Below are 24597 nucleotides of genomic sequence, written 5' to 3' on the forward strand. Positions count from 1 at the left end.
GGTGGTAGCTTTGAACTCTCCAAGTCGGAGCTTTATTCTTCCATGTCGTCTGAAGGAGTAAAGAGTTATTTTCAGAGGGTGAATGTGAGTAGATTCGTGCAACTAAAATATGCTTTTGACGTCAAAGGGATTATTTGATAATAATATTATATTTGAAATCTCCGCTATATCTCTACCAAAGTTTAAAGAAATGATGTGATATCATGGACACGTGCAGTCTTCGTATATGCAGTACATCAACCAGTGATTTAATTACGAAACACTTAACGTATCTATCGATAAGACATCGCATTCTTTTTTATATCCTTACAAAAAATAACGATGCAATGCGATTCGTGATAGTTTGCACAGATTGTTAAAGTAATAATCATAGCAAATTCAGACGCGACAGTGATTTCACCATGCAGCACAAACGAGGTAATGAGTTCATCACTATTGAGATTTATATAGATATCGAAATCTGTTTGTATGAATTTTTATAGGCGGAATATGGAAGTTACAGGAGAATACGATGACGATGTTAGCGGCGGAAATCATCGGCACAGCAATGCTCCTGTATATCGGTTGTATGGGGAGTGTTGGCTCTATGAGATTCGCACCTCCGGCGCTACAAACGGCACTTGCCTTCGGTCTATCGGTGAACTTCATAATTATGGTACGTGTCATATGACTTAATTGTCTTCAAAATTATTTTATAAATATTTTCTTTGTGTTAAAAACATGATATGGTATGTATTTTTCATTTATACGCGATATGAATTTCACAAGCTACAGTATCCTCCCTAAATTTGAGAACACCCTACGTTTTACAGGTAAGCCCTTACATGACAGCGATTTATACATGTTTTTGATTTAAATATTTCGATGTTTAAATGACGATAAACATTTATCTAGAAGCTTGTACATCTATAAGCTTGTACATGCCGAAAATATGTTGGACAATCATTTCACAGCATCGAAGCGCTCAAGATTGAATTTTGCGCTTTGGTCTATTGTTTATATGTATATTGTTACTTGTTTTGCAATGTTGTACTTGTATTCGTTGTATATATACACAGGTCATTTAATTGTAGTTAAACGGTTTCTATAAAAATGATAAAATATTTGAGTCGTAAATTGATTTCAGACTCCGTAAAAATTATAAAATATGGCTCCGAAGAATTAGATTTCGTATGAATCGCATTTTAAATAAAATTCCATTTGTTTTAATAACATGTTATTAAATCTTGAATTAGAAAAAGACAAAATAAAAGTATATACGTTATAGATAATATATGTATGTATGTATGTATGTACTTTTATTTCGTATTTTTTTAATTAAATAATTATTTACAAACCTGTAACGCAAGGTGTTCCCAACTTATAGAGGGTATAAATAAGCTATAACAAACTTATACTATAAACAAAAAATTTTGGGATTCTCTAAAGATATGCGAACATTGTAAGATCATTTTTCTTTCCATTTATTGCAACTGTCGAATTTACTATGGCAACGGATTATACCTTGTAATTATAATATTATTGTCACATTGATAATGACCTGATAAAGGTCTAAGTGTTTGCCGTTTTGTTTATATAAATTTTAAATAAGCAATTAGCAATAAATATCTTGCTTGGTTCGTAATCCTTATATATATTCATTATTTTATATAAATTACAAATTATATCTTATAAACTATAACTTGCAATATCAATATAGTTAAATCTTGATCAGATTTTATGAGACATATATATTTTTATGAAGCGTATTTTTTTAAAAAACATTTGGTTTATCATGTTTTTGTGTTCAAAATTTCATTTATTGATTTCTTAGACGATAGGTCACATAAGTGGCGCTCATCTTAATCCGGCTATCACTATCGGTGCTGTCATTTTGGGCCTGAAATCAATTCCTACCGGCATGGTTTACATCTTGGGACAGTTGATTGGTGCCATCGTGGGATATGGAATTTTAAAAGTATTATTTTATTATTATTTGTGTTTTATTATAAATTTAAATTATAAATTTTATTATATTTTGTTATTGTTAGTATATTTATCATGAACAATGATCTGTATTCCTGTAGTGGATAACACCAGTGGAATTGTTTAACGACGGAAAATCAAACTCGACTGAGAGCCTTTGCGTCACTGTTGTTTATCCGGGACTTAGTAGCGTGCAAGGTTTATTAATTGAGATATTTTGCACGTGTTTCCTAATTTGCGCAGCTTGTGCAACATGGGATCCTCGGTGTTCTCATCTTACGGATTCGGTCGCCCTCAAATTCGGCTTTTCAGTCACTCTCCTTTCTTTTACAGCGGTAAAATTATTTTTAAAACAACGCACAATTCTTATGTTTTTCCATTATTAAAATTATTATTAAGTATTTCATAACATTAATTATTCTTCTGTCTTACATTTTTATTACTGCTTAGAAATATATCCTGTGTAGTCTGATAATTTTAACAAAATTTATCATCATATATAGATATAATTTTATAAAAAATAGAAAATATAATTTTATAAACGAAGAAAGAACAAAATATACATAAAAATAACCAATAATATTTTTATAATTAAATATAAAATTGAAATAATCTATTTTTTTCAATCTCTCTAGGGTCCTTATACCGGATGTGGTATGAATCCAGTGCGATCATTTGCACCTGCACTTTGGAATGGTAATTGGAAGGATCACTGGGTAAGTTGAAAATAAAAATTTGTTTTATATAGTATAGATGAATATAAGAACAAAAATTTATTTCCAGTAAGAATGTTAAGTTTCAATTTCATATTATGAAAATATTGATTATATTTCAAAATTTATTACAATAGTATCTTTATCTTTCATTCTTTATCTATTCATTCTTTATGTGCACGAGATGCAGAAGCACGATTACCGTTAATAGGCGTTTAATTAATTAAGAATTTCTACAAAACTACGTATTACATACCTGATATACTCTGCGCGATAAGAACTGTGTAAATTACTCAACTGTAGCACACATAACAAAATTATCTTTAATGATATATCAGCTTATTTAAACATCACATATCGAAAATTTTTTTTAATTTAGTAGCAGTAACTAGAGATGTAAACAATGGAAAAATTCTAGAATTTTAGCGTAAAAAACTCGAGAAATAATGGTTTTTTTCCTTCAAATTTGACGGTATTTTATTCGGATATTTTTTTGTTTTTTAGCATTTTATAATTTCAACGTACTATTGTTCCAGAATTTAGTTTTTGTACTTATCCATAAGATTTTTGTGAAGAAATAGTTACAAAAGTTAAAATATTGTATATTGATTAATATAGTACTAGGTGGGGTGAAAAGTAACCTCCTTGGGAATGAAAAAAATTTTTTTCTTATGCAGAATCTCGCCCAAAATATGGCGTGTTCGCTCAGTACTAATCTTTGTAGCATCTGCTAGCTCGCGCACCTTCACTTTCCGGTCAGCCAACACCATTTCATGTATTTTTTTGACATTTTCCTCGGTAACCGCATCGGAGGGCCTGCCGCTGCGGACTTCATCGGTAGTGGAGTTGCGGCCACCACGAAACTCTCGAAACCAATATTTGACGGTGTAATCTGACGGAGTATTAGCCACATAATATTTATCCAACTTTTCTTTTGTTTCCTTCGCCGTTTTGCCTCTCAAAAATAATGTTTTATGAGAGAACGAAAATCGTTTTCGCAAACACGTCAACAACAATCAGCTCTCAAAACAAAACTAAGGGCAGTATCGCACTGCCACTTGGCATGTCTGCCTAAATATGAACGGACTACAAGGCACCATAAACTTTTTTGCAGTAGTGGCGCATTCTGGCGGTCAAGGAGGTTACTTTTCACCCCATATAATGGCGATGTGACTATAAATATACTTTACCTTTCACTATTATATTTTATGCTGTACTTCAATTTTAAAAGTTAAGTAAGTGTTCTACACTGTTACTAATACAAATAATACTTTATTAGACTAATTGACACTGTTTTTGTTGTATATTATGATTGTAATTATACATATTCTAAATTTAAATTAGTGAAACAACGTTTATTAAATCTTTAATTACTCTTAAATCAATATTATATCAATATTATTGGGATGTTGTTTCAAAATAATTAAAAAGAATACAAAATAATTAAAATATGGAGTACAATTATAACTAATATGTGCAACAAAATAGTGTCTATTATGATTGTAAAATATTACCTATATTAATAACATCATTTATTTAACTTGTAAATATAAAATATCTGTCGTTCAAATAATTATATTGAAATAACTATATATGTTTTTTCATGAATTTTATATAATTTGGTCAAAAATACCGTTATTTACAATTAAAACCTAGTTTTTTACTTGATACTTTTCTGCGAAGTAAAAAATAATTTTTACATCTCTAGTAATAACATTCTGAGATTAAAAACTATACATAATACGATTTATCATACAAGAGTGAAATGTATTTCCAAACAGTAGTTAATTTAAGTTATAAAAATGGTTTTTTATCATTAATTTATTAGGTGTTGGAATTAATTCGTAGCGTTTTACAAGTGATGGGAAGTACTTTCATTAATGTATTTTTTAATGCTCATGTGAAATAAATAACATTCTTTCATTAAAAAACGCTACGAATTAATTCCAACACCTAATAATTTTTTCTTAAACTTCTATGGTTTAATTTTTGTTTGTTTAATTAGATTTATTGGGTTGGTCCTATTTTGGGAGCCTTACTTGGAACGTTTGCTTATCAATTGCTGTTTACAGAAACACAACCAAACAGAAAAAAATCTATTTGTTTAACTGATATAAAGCCTGTTACCGTATTGTCATAATCGAATAATGTTATTATGTAATATAAATAAAATGAAGATTTAACAATTTATTATATGCCGTTTTTATAAATGAAATTGTACTATAATATCCAAATTTATAATATTATACTTGAAATACACAATTTTAATTGTTTGTAAATAATTATAATTATTTATTATTTTATTGTAAATTATGCTCTCACTTTTTTTTAATTATCATCTATTGGTCATGTTTCTTCAAAGTAACTTCAAGTTTTACTAGATGGCGGATGTAACTCAACGATAATTTAAATACAATCAAACTTTTTCATTTATTTATTATTAAATTGAACTAAAAATTAAAAATTGTTGAATAATCATTCAATCTAATATAATATAATTAGTTTTATATTTTTAGTATTTGTAAAAAGAATTTCCTATTAATATTAATTGATAAGTATACGAAGAAGTTAATAATATAATATAATTTTTTTTTCAAGAAAGAAGTCTATTAAATAAATAAATTATTTTCAATGACTGTTTAATATCAGTTGTAGTATATGAATCAGCTGTAGACAAAGAAGATCTGCGCCATGTATAGTTGCAGTTTCTATTATTTAGTCAGATAGGAAAACATTGATAAATATATAAATTTTTAACACGATTTTTCTAATTTTTTTCAATAATACATTTATCATATTTGAAGATATAATTCTTTTTGCCATTTAAAAATAGAAAATATTATCCTAGTAGATGAAATCTAATATGACCGAAGTGCAGATTGGATACTTTTAGAATATTATAGATCTCACGCTGAGTTCTAAATTATTTTTATACATTTACTTTTAGAATTATGTTTCTTTTCTCAAAGCGGAGATTTAAAAGCTGAATCTTAAAGCTTATATGTATATACAAGTAATATAATATTCTCGATTTTCTTTGTGTGATGTTTGATTTTCTATTTTAAGATAAATAAGAATACAATACATTGTATTAATATATATTTTTATTATTAGTTTTATAAATTCTATAATAATATCACAAAGTGATAATAAAGAATCCGAATCTCTCTCGAATCTATTTATTGTTATTTGTATCTGTTCTTTTCTTGAGATGCAAATGCATTCGTAACACATACATAAAAATCTCTCTCTCTCTCTCAGTATATAAAAATTCTTATCAATTAAAATAATATATAGTCTAAATTATTAACGTAATTCGACTTTAATAAAAGTAATATAGTTTATATTAGGTGTTGGAATTAATTCGTAGCGTTTTACAAGTGATGGGAAGTACTTTCATTAATGTATTTTTTAATGCTCATGTGAAATAAATAACATTCTTTCATTAAAAACGCTAGGAATTAATTCCAACACCTAATATTATATGATAATATATTCTGCGAATAAAGGTCTCCGATAATTCGCAACAATCCTGATGCGCAATTCCGCATGGCAGTTCGTAAGATTGCGTAATTTCGCTATAATGTATTCTATGGGTACATCGAATTCGCACCGGCCGGGCAAAACAACGTACGTGTAAGGTTCATCAACCTTCACCCAGCGACACACTCTCGCCGGCTGGGACTTGGTCACGGATGCGATCGATAACAGGGCGTTTCGTCGACGTTTCGAGAAACTCGCGCTCCAGGCTGCACACACACCTGCGTGCACCCCGGGGCTCGAAAACGCCCATCTAGCCCCCGTGGAAAAGGTATGTCTACTTGCAGTATTGTCGTGCCACAAGTGTCAGGACAGATCGTTGCAAACCGGCTATCCATTCGACCGGTTGGCCGACTTCGCGCGACCGGAATTCAAAATTTTGAGATCCAAGCCCGTCGATGTCCCGACCCGGCTGCAACATCATCCTCGACATGACTGCCGAGTTCAAGGTCGCGCAGTACCGGCGAAGCAACTAAAATTAGTCCAGCGGGCAGGTTACCTACGCGCTCGGAGAAGCACAACGCCGCGGACAAGAGTTCGTTATTTATGTAGCAAGTTGATGAGGGTAAACCGCGGTGCCGCGACGAGTAGAAAACTCTACAGCGAGAGCTTCGAGGGAGAGAATATTGCGACGCAGCGTCTCTTTTCCTTTCCCTCTCGGCAGATCGAAGTTCTGCGCGGCACGATTAGGGTGGGGCAATTTTTGTTCCATGTTGCGTAATAGATATTCACCCTTGCACGAAGACGCATTATCCTGACTGCGCAGTGAAGTCTAAACAACTTATTATGTTTAATATAGATGAGGATGCGAGGGAAACTGTCTAACTTTACACAAAGCTATTATTTATTCTGCCACATTGTAAGCTATATTTTAGCTGAAAAGAAACTTATCTATACGATTATTATATCATAAGGCTGCTATTTTACACTAAGATATTAATATCAGTCGCAAGAATTGTAATGTAGAATTTTTTTATAACTTAAAACAAAGATAGTGATAAAGATTATATTAATCTTTATTGTGTAATTCCTATTTTTTTTCGCTGACAATACAATCGTGGAAAGGGAAATAATGGATGAAATGTGTAATCGATGTGTTTATTTTGCTGAGTCGGAGACAGCGAACATTTGCGCACTTTCTATACGTTATATCTATAACTCACTTCGTGCATCTATCGATTAGCTGCTGCAGCTGAACCTCGAATGTTCTGGAACACGATGGAAACACCTAAACTGCGTTTATAACGATTTGTTGAAATGTCTGATAAACTTCTTTCTTTTTTACTAAAATCTTTTTAAGGCAAAAAGCTACATATTATTAATTGCTAATGTCAAATCTTAAAAAAATATGTCTAAAACATTAAAAAATCTAAAATAACAAAAAGCATTCAAAGAGAAGATTATAGGAGTGTAAGAAATGCGTAAAATTACACAGTACAATATATCGTTAGACATTAAAAGAATTGCCAACAAGCACAAAATCACGTATCTTTCGTTAGATCCCTATTCTGTAACTCGACTCTAACGATATCGTTATATGGTTGTTGTGCTTACTATGTACAAAACTTGCGTAACGACATATAACGATATCGTTATTGTCATTACAACATTATAGAATAGGGGTCTTTGGGACCTATTTTGTAACTCTTAACGACTGTAACTGTAACTGTAAGTACCATTTGTTTTTACCATATATAAAATTTGCTCAACGACACTATAACGCTACAATTACAATCGTTAAGAGTTACAGAATAGGTCCTTTAGTTTGTAATTTCTCGCTTAACAATATAACTATAATATAACACACGTGTTAGATTGTAATTATTAAACGGGAAATTATAATTAACCATACGTTATTACATGTAACTTTGCTGGGCTAATATACAGAATGTATATACATTTTATATTTACTTGAAATTTAACGTATTCTATATACTTTGTATTTATTGTTTGAATTATTTGCAGAGCTATATCACCTCCGGGGAATCACTCGCAATCAGAATGTAAAACCACATAAAAACCACATGATTTCTTAATATAAACCATATCGCTCGTTCTAAATTTACTTGCGAGAAAAACGCGGTGAATAATAAATTTAATCTAAAATATTCGTAGTATATACATCAAATTATACAAAATTTCTCAACTATAAATCCATTCATTTTTAATTAATCGTTGTCTTGAAAACGATTTATAATAAAAATAATTTCTTAAGATTAGAAAAAGCATGCTTTCAATTTCCTAACTACAGTTTGGATTTTCTAACAAGTCGATTTGTTTCAGTGTCTATCAAGAATGGAAAAGAAGATACATCGGTGGGAAGATGTACTAATTGAGAGTATGTTCATTAGCAATGTTCACTAACTGTATACTATTTTCGTTCCGACAAGATTGATAAAAAGAAAAACATGTCGTTGAGAAAGTTCCCACAGATCATCACGCCGTTCCCATTTAATGCAACATAGTTGGCAACCGTCTACCTTCGCGCATTTCATTACACCGTTCTGAATGACACCTGAATGTAACGAGGTATCGCACAGCACATTGTGCATATTTCTATGAAGTATACAAGTAGTTCCGTTCACCCTTCCATTCGAACCTAATCCGCTGGCCGTTGTTAACGGCCGACAAAAAGACGATCTCGCAGGGAGAAAGATAAGTATCTGATGCGCGCACGACCCTCATATATTTCTGAATAAAATTGCATTAATTGCGTCTACTTAAAAAGGAGCGTCCTTTGTGATACGTTCGGGCCGGGCTAACGAGCGATATGAAAAGGAAATCGATAGAGCGGTACATGATACACCGAAAGAGGAACGAACGTAATATTATGCAACCCGGTTGTAACGTCGCTATTATGCGCCGTTGCCCGACGGTCGCGCATCGTCGAAGCCGTTGCAATCTCTAATGCGAGTGTAAAGATTCATTTATCTTCTTATCTTTTTTTCTCTTCCATAATAATGCATCTTCAGAGACGAAGATCGTCTCTGCGACCTATATTCGCCAAACATAACGAGGCGAGTTATATATTACTGGCGTTATGTTGCGTAATATTTGCGTCTCTGATTGTCGTCGGCGATTTCGTGTCTGCGTCGAAATTGCTCATTCTCACGCTATCGGCTGTGCCATGCAATGAATCAACCCGGTCGTGTGTTTGCAAATATAATACGCGTCGCCAGCCGGGTCCCGACCGCGCCTCAAAATCTCATAAAAATAGCTGTCGTTCGCCTTAAGAGCTGATAAAAAAAACTACGTCGGAATGGCAGCAAGGTCACTCGGAGCTGCCTGCGCAGTACGGAAATCCCACCACGAACGCTTTCTGGCCGAAGAAACTACGTTTCAATGTTCGGCGTGGTACACACACACACACACACACACACACACACACACACGAGGCGCGCGCGCGCAGTTTCGCAATGTTGGGTCACGCCGCATGGCGTCCCTCCTTCTTTCCCTATAAATTAACGTTTACAAAATATTCTCGAAAACAATCTTCTAATCTATCCACTGACGACAACAAGTCTCTCTCTCTCTCACCCCCCTCTCTCCCTTCTTTGCTAGCGATAACAATCCTCATTATCGTACGTTATAGAATATGAATTTCGTCACACCTAGAACGCCGCCTCTGGTTAACATAAATCAATCATTCTGCGAACATAATTCCTTCCAGAGTAATAGGTTTGTCCCAAGGTTATTCCACGCAAATTAGGTCTTCGTAATAATTTTGCTACGCAGTAGGTTGCATGATCGTTTTTTTAATTTGGTCCTCCCGCACATTTTGCCGTCAAAGTATAAAACAAATCGACGCGTACCATACAGCCGCACGAAGCAGCCGAGAAGGCAACGCTACATTATACAAGCGGTATTATATCACACACCGGTTGACCGTGCTAATGGTGCGGGGGTAAACAGGGGAAATGACGGCGTTCTCCTGTGTGGGTTGAATGATATGGTGGGGCCTCTTCGGCTGAGCTGAGCGAACGTGCCAGAAATCCCGTCGTCCCTGCCGGCCGGGGACCGATCAATACTTGGCATTTGCGAATTTCTCGTCTATAACGTGAAAAAAATCCATCGGGCGACGTATCAATCGACAGATTTCGTCACGACGAAACCGATTATTGCGACCCCGGATGGAACCAAGTATCGCTAAGACCTGAAACAATCGGTCATAAGGAATTGCGCATTATATGACGACGCGGAGTAAGGACGCGGTGATCTCGAAGCTTCCTCCGCTTTGCGGCGACGCGGCGCGTACCTATATAAACCGGCCGGCCGGCCAGCCGCGGCGCATTCGTAAACAAACCCTGGTTCAGTTCGGACGCTGCGAACACCCGAAGACCCCCTTCACCCTCCATCATCAGTGTAACACACTTCGGCTTCTTACTTCGTCGAGACCGCCGGCACGAGAAAATGTAGGCGAGCGGGCACTACGTGCGGAGCGCGACAGTTTACCGTAGGTATTTCCCGATTTCGGGTTTTTTTCTTTTTTATTTCGTGAAACTTCAATACGATTGTTTAATCCATTGATTTAACTAGATTTAGTGCATTATATTTTATCACGGTAGTTTTATTACAATTAGAATGAATGTGTAGAGAGGAGGAAAATAATTCATTTTGCTATATAAATAGTGCAATTGAAAAGTAGTAATATCAAGGAAGATGAGCGTACAAAATTGTGACGCTTAATGCTTTGGTATTTCTTCTTTTTAATTGGCAGCCTCTAAATTTCAGTTATACACACATATTATAAATTATATTATTCATCATTAAACTTGGTTTCTTTCATTAAAATAATTTTAATTGAAGAAATGGAAAGGAGAAAATTATTTTGCTAATATTGATACAATTGGAAAGCAGTAATATCAAAAAAGATGAGAGCGTACCAAACTATGACGCTTAATGCTTTGATATTTCTTCTTTTTAATTGACAATCTCTAAATCCTAGTTATACACACATAAATTGTATTATTTGTTATTAGACTTGGTTTCTTTTATTAAGATAATTCAGGTTTGTCTCTTGGAGATCTATTAGTTACTTCTTTGTTCGAACTAATATCGGAAAGAGACAAAGAGAGAGAATCAGTTAAATCGAAATTCTCTTAATAAAGCTATCAGATAATTTTGATATATTATAAATTGAAAACAAACAAAAACTTTTGCAATTGATATCAAATGATGTAACGAAATATATTTAGATTATACATAAAAAATTATATCTTCATGAAATAAATATTAGAAAATTATTAGATGTGGCACAATTCTGTTATACTACAAAAATGTTTTACCATTACTAGAATCGAGAAAGTAAAAGAATGAAGTGAATGTCGGAATGAAAGTTTCGGATAATAAATTCTTCAGTTGGTGGTAGTGGTGTTTGTAGTAGTAGTAGTAGCAGTTGTTTCGACGGGAACCGGCTTGGCAGCTGGTATTCCCGTTTGAACAACGCTGATGACTCTTTCCGTGCCAGCCGGCGTCACGTTCTGAAAATGTAAAATAAACGTTGGTCACGTTACTCGATAAACGAATTATAAAAGCTATGTGTTTGTGTTTTTTAGTGCACCCTACGGGGTCGGTGCTTGAACAATCCGTACACGACGATAATAGCTGTGATTAGAATTTGAAATTCCTTCACGCTTTGAACAAATATGAGAAGAGAACTTCGAGATATAGGTAAGCGCATAAGGTGTCTAGACACGATAATATATTATACATTAAGATAATAGGATTATTATGTCTGTGGACGATGAGTTAAAAATACGTTAAGGTCAAAGTGCGAGGCATAACGTGAATAACAAATGCTTTGAACTATTCTTAGTCAACAGTGAAAAATAAGTCTTTGCTTCGATAACATAAAATTAATTTTTACACGTCATAGAATTATCGCAAAACAATTATAAGTTTACAGTCAAAATTTTGATGAAGCTGTTTAAAATAATTCTACGTTCTAATGTACAATCATATTCTAATGTTTACAATCATATTCATTTTGATGGTACTTGACAGCGTCTAGAATATAAGAAAGATGATATAAATAGAAAAAAAAAGAGATCAATAAACTATTTTATCAATAGTGATCGATATCGATCGATATTGATAAATCGATCAATTCTATAATCAATAAATTCTAATCAATATAATAGATTAAAACTGTATTACGTGTCTGATGAGGAACACTCGATTGTCGGCTAATTGTCATCGATTTTAACAGAATTCTATTTTTGAAACTCACCGAAAATGCAATTGCTTTTAAATCTGAAGACATTAAGTATCGAGATGAGAGCTGTTTAACGTGTCATCATCATTTTTTCACGATTATTTGTTATTCGCTCTTGCATTGGTATCGCCGAGTTTCAGGAATTTCCTTTAAAATCGACGCACGCTGATCTGATATCACGAATGTACCTCGTCCACGCACAAAGACTAAATTTTGAATTCTGTATGTTAACGAGACATATTCTGTTTTGTAGTTTAGAACAGACTCGTAGTGTTTGATCCAAAACCGTCGGCACCATTTGCCTCCTCTAGTACTGCACACTGAGGCGCAGCATTGGGAACGTCGGAATTGAAAAGCAAAAGTCAAATATGTAACGTAAGCTGCACCAGTTATATCAAAGACGAGAGAGAGGAGAAAGAGCGAGAGAAGGGGATAGAGAGAGAAAGAGAGAGAGAGAGAGAAAAGGAGGGAGAGGGAGAGGGAGAGAGAAGGCTTCGTTCGTTCGCGGTTGAATCCGCGAATGAAGGAGCGGGTCGAATGTTAACGCAAATTGTCTCGGCTCGATTGAGCGTACCTTTTTGGGCGCCGTGACAGTTAGTACACCATCCGAAGAGAGGGTCGAGGTGATGTTGACGAGGTCGTGAGACGGAGGCAGGACGTATCTGCGTACGAAGTGTCTGCTGATGTAGCCGTGCTCGTCCTGCTTCTCCTCATGCTTGGCCTCAACAACGACGTGATTGTCAATTGTCTTCACCGTGATCTCGTCCGGTGAGAATTGTTGCACGTCCAGTATCACCTACGGATCAGAGAACGCGGCCCCGCAGAGAGGCCCCGGGTACTTGTTATTTAGCTGCTCAAGATCCTTTCTCGTCCGCCATCGAGGATAAAAATCTCGCATTCTTCCGTGAACCATTGTAAACAGCCGCCATGTATCAGTAAAGCGAAAGTTAAGTATCGATCACTTCTGAACGAGCTTACTTCAAAACTAATGGTCGATTTTTGAAAAATTGGACTCGTCATCCTTTTTTTACATCGCGCGGATTAGCATTTTTTTTTTTTTACTTTGGTGTTTCGTTCTTTCTCTGAATTTTCATTTCGAAGAGGATTTTGAACGCCGCCGTGCATACTCTCTAGCGCATATACTAAATCGTATTCTAAAAACACCGTACGCCTTAGGCGCGCTATCTCACGCACAATAGTTCCGGCTTACCATTTACCAGAGCAAGCGCTTCGTTCGATCTCACATTCGTCTTTTCACGCTTCTACAAGGAGCCGCCGATCAGACACGGTTGTTGGAGTTTCCGCGACGAGCGAGGAAAATGACAATTCGGCCAACGTTTTAGATCCTATTCTGACCATCAAATAAGCGCGTTGTAAAATTAATATTTTTTTTCCTTGACTCTCTCTCATATATGTAATCTTTCACATTTCTTTAGATTATCGCGCGTTATGATACAAAAACAAATCGGGAAGATGTAGTTGTCGGGCGCACCTACTTGTGTGGAGATTGTTCCTTTTTTTTGGATAAGGAAAAAAAAACGAGCATACATACAAGTAGGTGAATCTTCTTTATCTGTAGTGAGTGCGCGGTCGTGCAGGGAGCAATCCCTTTGCGCGGTCTCGCAGGGGCTGGTCCCTTTGCGGCCGGCGGCTCGCTTCGGCGAGGAAGACAAATTTTACGAACCATTAAAAAAATAAACAAACAAAAAAAAACAAAAAAAAGATAAAGTAAAAGAGGAAGTAAAAGAAAGAGAGAGAGAGAGAGAAAAGATGAATAACACTCTGTCATAGAACGAGGAAGCTTTAACAACCGACGATAGTGAGGCAAACGTACCCGAGTCCCTCCGGGTGATCTTACGTGATCCTGGAGTTCGGTGAAACACGAACGCGAAGAGATTAGGATAATTGGCTGTGCATTTCGAAAATAGTACCAAAAAAAAAAGAATAGAAGAGAGGAGAAAGAAATTTGTGGAGCGATCGCTCCGCGAATGGTCGACTCGAGTGCTGCGCGCAGAGCGACATATTTTGTACAAATAAAAAATAAAGATACGAAACGAGTTCCGTATAAGAAAGAAATAAAGCACAAAAGTCATTTTGTACGACTCTATTGTTGTGGGTAATTCAAAAAGCATTTATTTTTGTATAATTATAAACGGAGAATCGGGGCCCGCGGGTCCCGTCCGCGACGCACCCTTTTCGTTGGGGGGTGCGTTTGTCAGGACGACACGAGTTTCGGTTCTTCCATTCGAACAAGACTGACGCGATACATCCACTCTTTCGGTTGCATATTTTATTCCGTGGCTGCTGCGCGTGATTTCTCGCGACTCTGAACGAAAAATTACAAGACCTTACGAACGGAATTAGATACAGTCACCTCGAACCTGCGGCAAACCGTGAGCGCGATTGCGCGAAGGAAAAAATATTGCAGAACTAGACAGAGAGAAGGAAGAGTGAAAATAAAAGAGAAAAATATATACACATTCACACATACATGTACAATAAGATTAAATAAGGGGGAGGTAAAACGAAAACTGTGGTAAAACTGTGATTTCATAGAGATTCTGTAACTGATGTGACTAACCGGAAATTATGGAGCGTCCTTCTTTCGTTATACACATATCTCTAGATGATTTTCGGCAAACGAGAAGAAAAACTAGAAGGAATAGAATAGAATCTGCTAATAACGATAATAATAATAATAATAATAATAATAATATGGGATCTGCTAACCCTCGATTTGTACCAAGAATTTGAAGTGAATAGGGCGATTGAATGAACTACTACATGCTGTAGGAGACGTTAGATTCTTTTCGGCACAAACAAAATCATAGTAAAAGAAGGACAACACCGTGAATGTTTTTTCTGACGAGCATTAAATTATTTGAATCTTTGCGGGGAAGAGAAAACTAAAAAAGAAAGTAAAGACGAAATTCGCAAACAAAAAGGAAAAGTCGTTTCCAATTTATTCGCTCTCCCTCCCCCAGAGGGGGGTGCAAAAACACGTCCCCTAGCCCCCGAAAATAGTTCCGATCAAACATTCGTTTCACCATTCTGACCCGTTGAAAATCTAGCTGCCCTCCTGGTCGACTTCGCGATTGCGCGATTATGAAAGCGTAATTATAACGCGTAAATACATAATATATGCGTGTATGACGATAGAGACAGCGATAGCTGCAGCAGATGCAGTCATCAGTTTTTCGGGCCTTCTGGTGTTCCGGATTCTTTTTCGTTCGTTGCTTTTAACCGCCCCTGTCAAGCGTTAAGTTTCACCCCGTCTCTTAACTCCTTTATATTTAGTTTCATCCAAGGGGATCGGCGTCAAGGGACGGGGTTTCTTTTTTTCTTTTTAACGGCCGCGCGGCTGATTCGTCCCCTTCGAAAGTAACGTTCGAATCCGTTCAAATAGACAGTCTCCATTTCAATCTTTTCCGTTAACGTCTTTTTTTCTATCCCATTTCTTCCTTCCCTTTCCTCCCCTCTTGATCCCTTCCCTCTCCTCTTCCTACTTTTTTTATTTTCCTTCTTACGAATGCGCTCTTTCGTCCTTCCCTCTCACGTTACTCCCGCCACCTTCGATCATTTATCTCCTGCGACTTTTCTATATTTCGAAATCTAATTACGATTCGCTACTCGTTTTTTCGCTAGAAGATAATGTAAAAGAAAGTATCTTCCCCTATAATATACTTATTACATATTGTACTTTTTTTTTCATAGGATATCATTCGAAGCTTTTTGTATTCGACACAAAATTTGTTATGCGTCCAATACAAATCGCGCTCGAATTATACAAGTATCAAAATAAGGAAATTTGAATCGCTAAAGAGTTTAAGTCGTGTCTTAGCCTAAGTTGTATCACACATAATCGAACACATTCCGTTCGCTGTTGCATCATTGACACTTTCTCTGAGGAAATATAATAGCGCATTGAGACAGAGCGATTTCGAATTCATGAATTTAGAGAGCTGTTAGGTTAATTGTGTTACATCCGTGATAAAATGCGAATGTGATTTGATGAACCGCAGACGAATTCGTGAGTTTAGGAGCTTTTAGGCAAGTTGCATATTTGTATTCGATGTAAAAAAAATCATTATAAAAAGAAAAAGGCTATCGCTTCAGACCGTGATTAAGTTGTTGCACAGAATAAACCAGTTATATTCCACTCGCGGTTGTATCATTAAACTTTCAGAGAGATAAGATAAATAATCATTTCAGCATAACCGATTGCTTCTGCAAATTTGAATCTTAGGCGTGTCGCAACACGCTCTCGCGACCAATAAATACGTATCTGCAGCTTGCATACATAAAGCAAAATTGAAACTATTATACGCAACAGCGACTGATTGCAACAAATGTAAATTAATCGATATTACTATCGAGTTACTAAGTAACTAAGTAACTATGCTAGATTCGAGGTGTGGTAACTGAACGATCTTAAAGATCGGAAGGTAGCGACCTCGCGGACGTTTTATCCAGTGCGAAATCAAAAGTTGAATATCTATCGACGAAAAGTGAAGTATCTAACGAACGATGAAATATCTATCTTAAAGGGATAACAATAATCTTTATCTGCGTTTAAAGAATCTTTCTAAGAGAGAGAAAGAAAGAAAAACAGGAATACTTTGTGTAAATTCTATCTAAATCGATCTGAATTCATACTCTCGGACACGACAGCAGGGCATTCGATTGATTCTTGATTCTCGACTTGTCTGCTATACGTTTTAGGATAACTGCAGCGTAAGATAATCGATATATTCCGCAGCGCGTGTTAATCCTAAGCATTAATCGCGTGCATATCATCCCGAATCGCGAGTCTTGTGTGGATTTTTCTGATATTTCTGCCGTGAAGCTGCATTTCTTTGATCGCTCCGTGTCGGAAACGCGACGGCTATAATTTTCCCGTAATTCGAGAAAGCCAGTATGTCCAGCCAGCTGTAGACAGCATCGTTCGCAGCGTTACAAAGTTATACTAAAAATACGCGAAAAACCGTTTAAAAATAACACGTTGCATCACACTCGCGTTCGGGACTTTCTGTGGTAATTTTAACGCGCATCGCTTCTTGTTTACGCTTTCTTGCCATACCACGAAATCAAACCAGACGAACGCACATTTGGCAGGAAAGTATTACGAATAATTTTTCCATTTTATGTTATTTTGAGATTGGAGGAGAGCTTCTTCCTATAAAAATTATAAGAGCACACAGTGTAAAAGCGGCTTGCAAAAATTATATATAAGCAATTTAGTATAACGACGATTCTTCTGAGGCGAAATTAGCGGTACGATTTGAATTGCAGATCAATCGAGAAGTGATAATAGTTTTATCGTCCATTTGCGTTATCGATTATTACTGTTGAGTCGATCATTACGTAAGAGAGATATTAAATCTTCCCTATAAACTTCTATTAATTCTAAATCATTTCCGGCCAATTCCTATCTTTCGCAGGATCCTGCTAACTTTATCCAGGATCCTGCGAAAGAAGGAATTGGACCGTTTACACAGCAGTACTTCCGCCCTATAATATATCTTAAGTAAGCTTTTAACACTTTCCCGATAAAAACGCATTAATGATTTTGTGAAAAAAAGTTAATCAAAATCAGCCAACGTCTGACAAATTAAATACTCCAGCTAGGATACATGAGTTATATAGTTTGCAAAATAAAATTCATTTCGACAAAAAACTTCGAATTCAACAAGTCCGTCTGATCGCAACACTTGCGCGCAACTAGATGCTAATAATTACTAAACCGATTAAACGTACGTCTTGTGAGAAAATACTCATTGACATCAAAGTGACTAAAAATAACGGCAAGTGAAGTACTGGCTAAAGCAAAATCCTTATAATAAGATCGTTTTTCGCCACAAAAAGGTGAATCATTTGATGACAAAATAACAAAGATTACTTTTATAGTGTAACGTCACGTAACATAGATGAGCATGCACGATCGCGAAAAGGGACGTATTTTCTGATCATCTGATCTATATAAAAGATTCCGTACAACACATTCTACCGTTCGATCTGTCGATGCAATAAATAGAATAAATTTCTAATGTTATCTAATAAACGGGAACAAATTTACGGAAACAAACATAGAGACACTCAAACGCACTAGTTTAAATATCGAAGAAAACAAAAATAGTTTGGCAATCTCCTCTAAACCTGCATATTCAAATGGAAAAAATAAAATATGAAATTACTATTTCGCTTTTTTATAAGATATTTGAATATAAATTACTAACAGCGTTTTAATCAAGTAAAATTATTTTTCAGTAAAATCGCTTGAAAAGATATAAAATCAGATATAAAATTACTTGAACATTGAAATATTTGCAAATAAATTAAAATAGAAACACCAAGTTTTCTAACATTTCAAAGCTCCATTGTAGACGACGTACAGGTATAAATTAAAAACTTTATCCTATTTACAAAAGTCCACGTTTAGACTCAATTCAAAATTATCGTTCAAATCAAAAGATTTACAAAGAGAAAAAAAAGATTTACAAATTCATATTTGATTTAATCGCGCAGCGTCCCGTTTTATTGTTTGATATTTTAAAGTCAATCTACAAATACTAATACCTGAAAATTATCATTGTCCAACTGGATCGTGCTGGTCCCGCTCGAGTTTTGACGCGTCACGTTCCCCCATGGTCGATAGTATCTATTCCCGAAGCGTACGGACGGCCGATCGAGGCCAAGTCCGGAGAGGCTCGAGATGAGATCATCTCGATGGAGGCCGATGCCAAAGTGCTGGTCCAATAGCCGCGAAACGGGACGATCGAAGTCGTCCCACCAATTGCGGAAAACAAGGGGCACAATGGACATCTATAAAGTAAGGATCATGATTTTGAATGTGTATTAAAGATACCCGTGTACTCGTGTATTTCAATGTCCGTGTACCCATATACTAAAAATTACACGGATTAAAACACGGATATGTTGATTACACGTGTAACACGTGTATTTAGATGCATATGAAAAAGAGATCTCTATAATAAATGACGGGAGCTTATCAGCTCATTAACAGTCTTGACAGAATGTTGACACTTGTCGGTAACAAGCACAAGCTGCAGGAAAACAAAGAAAAAAAAAGAATCCAAAAATCCAAAAAAAAAAGGAGAAAAGAAAACCTTCGAGGTGTGAACAATAGCATATAGATGGCTAAAAACGAGAGCGAATGAAAACTGAAGCAAGAGCGAAAGAATTTTATCGTTATCGAATAGTAATCGTAACTTACATCTACAGAGATTAACTCTAAGTTCTATTGTAAGCTAGACTGAATAAGGAGGTACTCGTTCTCTCGTTAGTATTATTGATCGGGCGATATTATCATAATTATCATTATTACGTTAAGCGTACAATTAATTTCTCGAATCCGAGAGATTAACATACATGCACTTATATACGCAAGAACCCCTCGAATAACAACTTACCACTTGACTCTACAATAAATACATTGCAATTACAAAAGGCTTACCAAAATCTAAGTCATCCATTCCGGAATGGATGAGTTTTCGCCGACAAAACGCATTTATAAAAGGCTACAATAAGCGCACATCAAATATCGCACATCTTCTCTCGACTCGTCAAGAGTTATTTACACGAAGTCTAAGTGGTAAATCGTCTACCTAAATATACCGATTAATCAATAGTTTTTAGGACAACGTAAGAATGCGTCAATCGAGAATCCATTAATTCACACTGTGAATTCACACTGTGCTGTAGATTTAAAAACTCCCCTCCGTTAAAATCTAATATAAGCGAGAAGCTCTTTTTCACACACACTTGAATTCTTCCATTCGACAGACTGGGTAAATCTGTATATAAAAAAATAGATCTTAACGCGGATCTTAATTTTGGATCACGTAATGTAGATGAGGCGATTTTGAACACAATTATAATCACAACTTCCTTTGCGGAACGATAGAAAAATTTCGCGTAAGCAGATTCAAAGATTCAAATAACGTCACCTAATTCGTATAATTCCACAAGGTGGATGAGCAAAGTAATATGTGCGCGAGGTACATAGATATCGGGGAGATTACTGATAGCTCGTACACAAATCGGTTTCGCGACTCAACACTCGAAAAGATAACGAAAACACGATAATAAAGTTAAGGCTAGTCGTAAGTTATAAGCAGCAGCGCGGAACCGCTAAGAAGCTAGTCCGTTTGCGTAAGCTCACGCAGGGAGTTTAAGTGAAAGCTCAATCTTGGGCCGACAGACCGTCGGAAATTGAGTATCGACCAACTTAGGCGATGGAACAACGATAGCGCAGGATCAATCAGATAGCGCAGGGACTAGTTTAGAATCATACGCCCACCGCAACTGCAAAGCCTTGTACCTCATACGCGTTCGAAACGCGCGATTTACTCAAATGCAATACGACTATTAAAGATCCGGATATCGCAAGTGACTCGCGGTAAAATTCCTTATTCTTCCCTTCTTCCAGAATTAAGAGCACGCGTTTTCAATGACCACTCTTGTCGGTAGTTGGATGGGTGGGTGCGAGGACATAAGGACCGTTAGCTTAAGATTATCTCGAATCAATCTTGCTCGAATACATAGAATCGCACAAAATATTTCGTACTAATAAGCATACATTTGGGTCTAGATCCAAAAAACGATGCTTGATAAGGCAAATAATTACTGTTAAATAATCTTAAGATTATCGATACATTACAATCTCCTTATAGCTAAAAACTTGTACTGAAAGCCCATTTAAGGTAAGCTATTAGTAAGCTATAAATGAGGACGCAAAGATTGCACTCCCGACCGGAGAAATCCCGGAGTTCACACAAAAAATTCACAACGCGGGAATACCGTATTTTATGTGGAACGTGGACTTCGATTAATTACTCGTAGATCACCAGACGATTCCGATATCATCCGAGTTGACTTCTGATTCGGCGCGAATCGCGGGTTCATCTTAAATAGCCGCGATGAGGAGGAGGTGCTCTCCTACAATGTCACGTGACGTTTCACTGACTATCCTGTCCAAGAATACATTGACTTTGAATACAGGGATCTTTATGAAAATTGACTCCGCCGTTCTTCCTCGCGACGGCATTTCGAATATTCTTACTACTTTGTGAAACTACGATCTATACGATCGGAATTCTCACCGGTTCGTCATCCCGCGATTGTCGCAAGACGTAGCGCCTTACGAACCGAATTTGGGGCTGATAACGGACGATATTGTGTAAAAATAAAACAGATTCGATACGTTCGAATTCCTCTGTAAAAACAACGCCGTTTGACTATTCAAGCAAACATCGATTTATTATCGAGCCTTTCTTTGTTTGAACGCTGCCTCCATCGAAATCGTGGAGTGGCGAAATAGTAGGCTATCTAATGCACTTTGCTTATCAGCCTGTTACTTTAGACATCGTATTTAAAGACGGAAATTCTAAAAGTGTATCAAAACGCGTAATTTCGTTATAAATAATCCTCTGTATTATAACTATTCAAAAAACTTAAAATCATCCGATCATTGTATCACACCAAAAAGCACTTCAATCAAGAGTTTCTCTAAAGCTTTTCTCGCTCCGGCCGTACTTCGCTGAGCAAACCACTAAAAATAGAGAAATTGACCGAAATAGAAACAGCGATCTTCGATCAGTCGTGATGAAAATTGAATGTCGGTTTATTCAGAAATCGCTACAAATATCAAAGACACTTTACTTACTTGTCGAGTTAAAAATCATATTTATAAGCTTAAAGTAAATCACTTTGATCCCACGGAGGAATATTAAATCGACAAGAGTTACCAAATATTTTTAGAAGACACGGAGAATGCTAAGAGCACATTCTTAATACGGGCTACGCCTACGTACGTGTTATTTTAGGATATTGGATTATACGCGTTTTTCTTAGAATAAGTTTCCTTCGATTTGCTTCTTTCTCGTTTAATATACATAAGAAATTAAGTTATGATATATTAACGCCGGTTATGTTAGCTTTGCGCGACATAGATTTTCATCGAGTCGTTATGGCACCTTTGAGTTTCTTTTTGGGATTTAATAATTTTGATCGCGATGATTGCGTGAGCACGATATTTATTTGCACGAAAGATAGGTCATAGTTTGATCAGTTTTTGCGTTAGCTTCGCGCGAAAATAATTTTAGCAGCAATGCACCACAATCGATGAAGACGGCGATTCACCGGATTACATAATTTGAATTGTAATGCTTGCCCTTATTGGGGAAAGGTATGTCATTAGAAAGATAATAAGCGACAGTATAAAACAATAACGAAAAATGACGTGCACGTCACCAAAAAAAAGAGAAAGCTTAGATATATATGTGTACTATTATAATAATGCTAAGAATAATATTTAAGGAAAGGCTATATGCCAATAAAACTATAAGTGTCATATTAACAATGAACTATGCTAATTCTTTATTCTTGGAATTCTGATTACTAACGACACAAGTGCTGCTAATAAAACAATCTCGAAATAGATCCTGGATTCATGTTTTGTCTAAAAATACGCTACTGATTACAACAATGAACAATTGATAAACAATTTTACACTATTAAATCTAGAGCAAATTTAACTTAACGTCGCCATTGCTCCTATTCAATCTTATTGTTATTTTATGCTGAAACAATGATTATATTTGACACTATATAATGTCAACTTGACAATATAGTGTCATGATATAGTGTCAAATTTAATTATCATTTTGGTAAAAAATAATGATATATTTAGTAGGAGCAGCAACTAACATTAGATTAAATTTGACTCTACAGATTTAACAGTGTATTATTATAGTTATTTCTAAAATGAATAAATTTTTTTATTTCACGCAACCAAAAAAAGGAGATTTATCTGTGATGTTTAAACTGGATTGGATAACCATTATCGAAATATCTCAGTGACCAAAAGCGAAAAGTATAGTTTTAGAAATTAAAAAAAAAACGATTGTCGATGGCAAATTCCAATTTTCACTGGAAGCGAATTTCTTTTGTTTGATTAAAAGACATATTTTGAAAGGGAAAGACTTCTTCTTAAAGCAAATTCTTAATTCTAGCAATGCACTTGTGGGTACGTTCAAAAAGCAGCGAGCATTTAGCATTAAGCATAATTCCTAGATGACCTTTCGATGAATCATACTATGTGGCATTATAATAATAATAATAAGCTATCTAAGATAATTAAGTTATTTTATGTCCGCCAACTGTGTGCCAACTGTTGGCACTGTTGGCGGACATCTTCGGTATTATGACCCGCTACTAAGGAGCAGGAGGCTTACCTTAAAAGAATCTTATCGTTATCTTCATCTTTACTCCAAAATATATTATTGTGAAGTATTCCGTGTGTTTACGTGTCATACTTCGAATAAACTCTAAAAATGATTCAATACTCTCTGATTGTCTTTCGAGGTAAAAAAGATCAATGTCTCGTTGATACTGGATAAAACGGCCATGATCATCCGTGCGTCCCGTAGACGTATTATGGTGTAATGCATATATACTGTAAGCATATGTCAGCATACGTAAGAATCTTTACAATGAATGTGACTTACATTAGTAACCATCTGTTAGGCTGATACTTGTAACTCGATGGATTATTGATGTTATTATTCTCATCCTTTTTCATTTATAACGTACATAAATGTATAATTATCGTTCTTAGATGCAACAACATTATATCAGGACAGTTTTAGATTGAAAAAGCGAATGCGTGTTTTTCTGTATTAACAAAAAAACGAAAAATTTGTAATTTGCATAACTGAAATTGTATACGCTCTGTTGATAAAAACTGTGCAAAATTTCATCTGGATACGGCTTACATTTTATATCTGATTTTATTTAATTCTGTATTTTTTTTATGCAGCGCATAGAAATAGGCCCTACGCCATTTCTTGGCTGAAAGAAACAATAAAGTGAAATCTGACCTACATAGTGCGAGTGTTTTCTTTCGACTTGAGTTATACCAATTCTCCTCTCTATTCCAAATATTAGTTATACCGTTGAAACTTAATGGCAAAATTAGGTAAAGGATTAATTTCTGGCTATAAGAAATAAGAAACAATTTCAAATGCAATGTTCTTATTTATTTGTTGGTCTCGTACAAATTTAACGATCAGCATGCGCGAACGCAGCGAAGATTTTGTTCGAAATAACATTCTTCGGAGTTGCATACACAAAGATATTTCTTTC

The 24597-nt window shown here is 35.5% G+C and overlaps 2 protein-coding genes and 1 long non-coding RNA gene across 6 annotated transcripts; 2 read left to right on the top strand and 1 right to left on the bottom strand.

Annotated features, from left to right (window-relative positions):
* Positions 1-144: 144 nt before the first annotated feature.
* LOC105148377 (aquaporin AQPAn.G) lies at positions 145-6213 on the top strand. 3 transcript variants are annotated; one of them, XM_011060084.2, is made up of 6 exons: positions 145-417; positions 483-655; positions 1814-1957; positions 2067-2300; positions 2601-2681; positions 4684-6213. In XM_011060084.2, the coding sequence occupies exons 1-6, from the start codon at positions 402-404 to the stop codon at positions 4816-4818; spliced, it is 783 nt and encodes a 260-aa protein (XP_011058386.2). In that variant the 5' UTR covers positions 145-401; the 3' UTR covers positions 4819-6213. The 3 variants fall into 3 exon arrangements, with proteins under 3 accessions (XP_011058386.2, XP_087261884.1, XP_087261885.1); XM_087405758.1 differs by having other exon boundaries at positions 503-655; XM_087405759.1 differs by lacking the exon at positions 4684-6213 and adding an exon at positions 3793-4640.
* Positions 6214-10405: 4192 nt separating this feature from the next.
* Positions 10406-24335, top strand: LOC147910027 (uncharacterized). 2 transcript variants are annotated; one of them, XR_015544893.1, is made up of 3 exons: positions 10406-10671; positions 11774-11888; positions 12686-24335. It is a non-coding gene; the product is annotated as an uncharacterized LOC147910027 (long non-coding RNA). The 2 variants fall into 2 exon arrangements; XR_015544894.1 differs by lacking the exon at positions 12686-24335 and having other exon boundaries at positions 11774-11893.
* LOC105148355 (protein lethal(2)essential for life) lies at positions 11373-19254 on the bottom strand. The gene is given in 3 exon segments (XM_087405764.1): positions 11373-11698; positions 13007-13270; positions 19009-19254. Coding segments are annotated over 3 exon segments (636 nt in total). The 3' UTR covers positions 11373-11572.
* Positions 24336-24597: the final 262 nt, after the last annotated feature.

The sequence above is a fragment of the Acromyrmex echinatior genome, chromosome 4, assembly GCF_024713525.1.
Source record: "Acromyrmex echinatior isolate Ae372 chromosome 4, ASM2471352v2, whole genome shotgun sequence".
NCBI lineage: Eukaryota > Metazoa > Arthropoda > Insecta > Hymenoptera > Formicidae > Acromyrmex > Acromyrmex echinatior.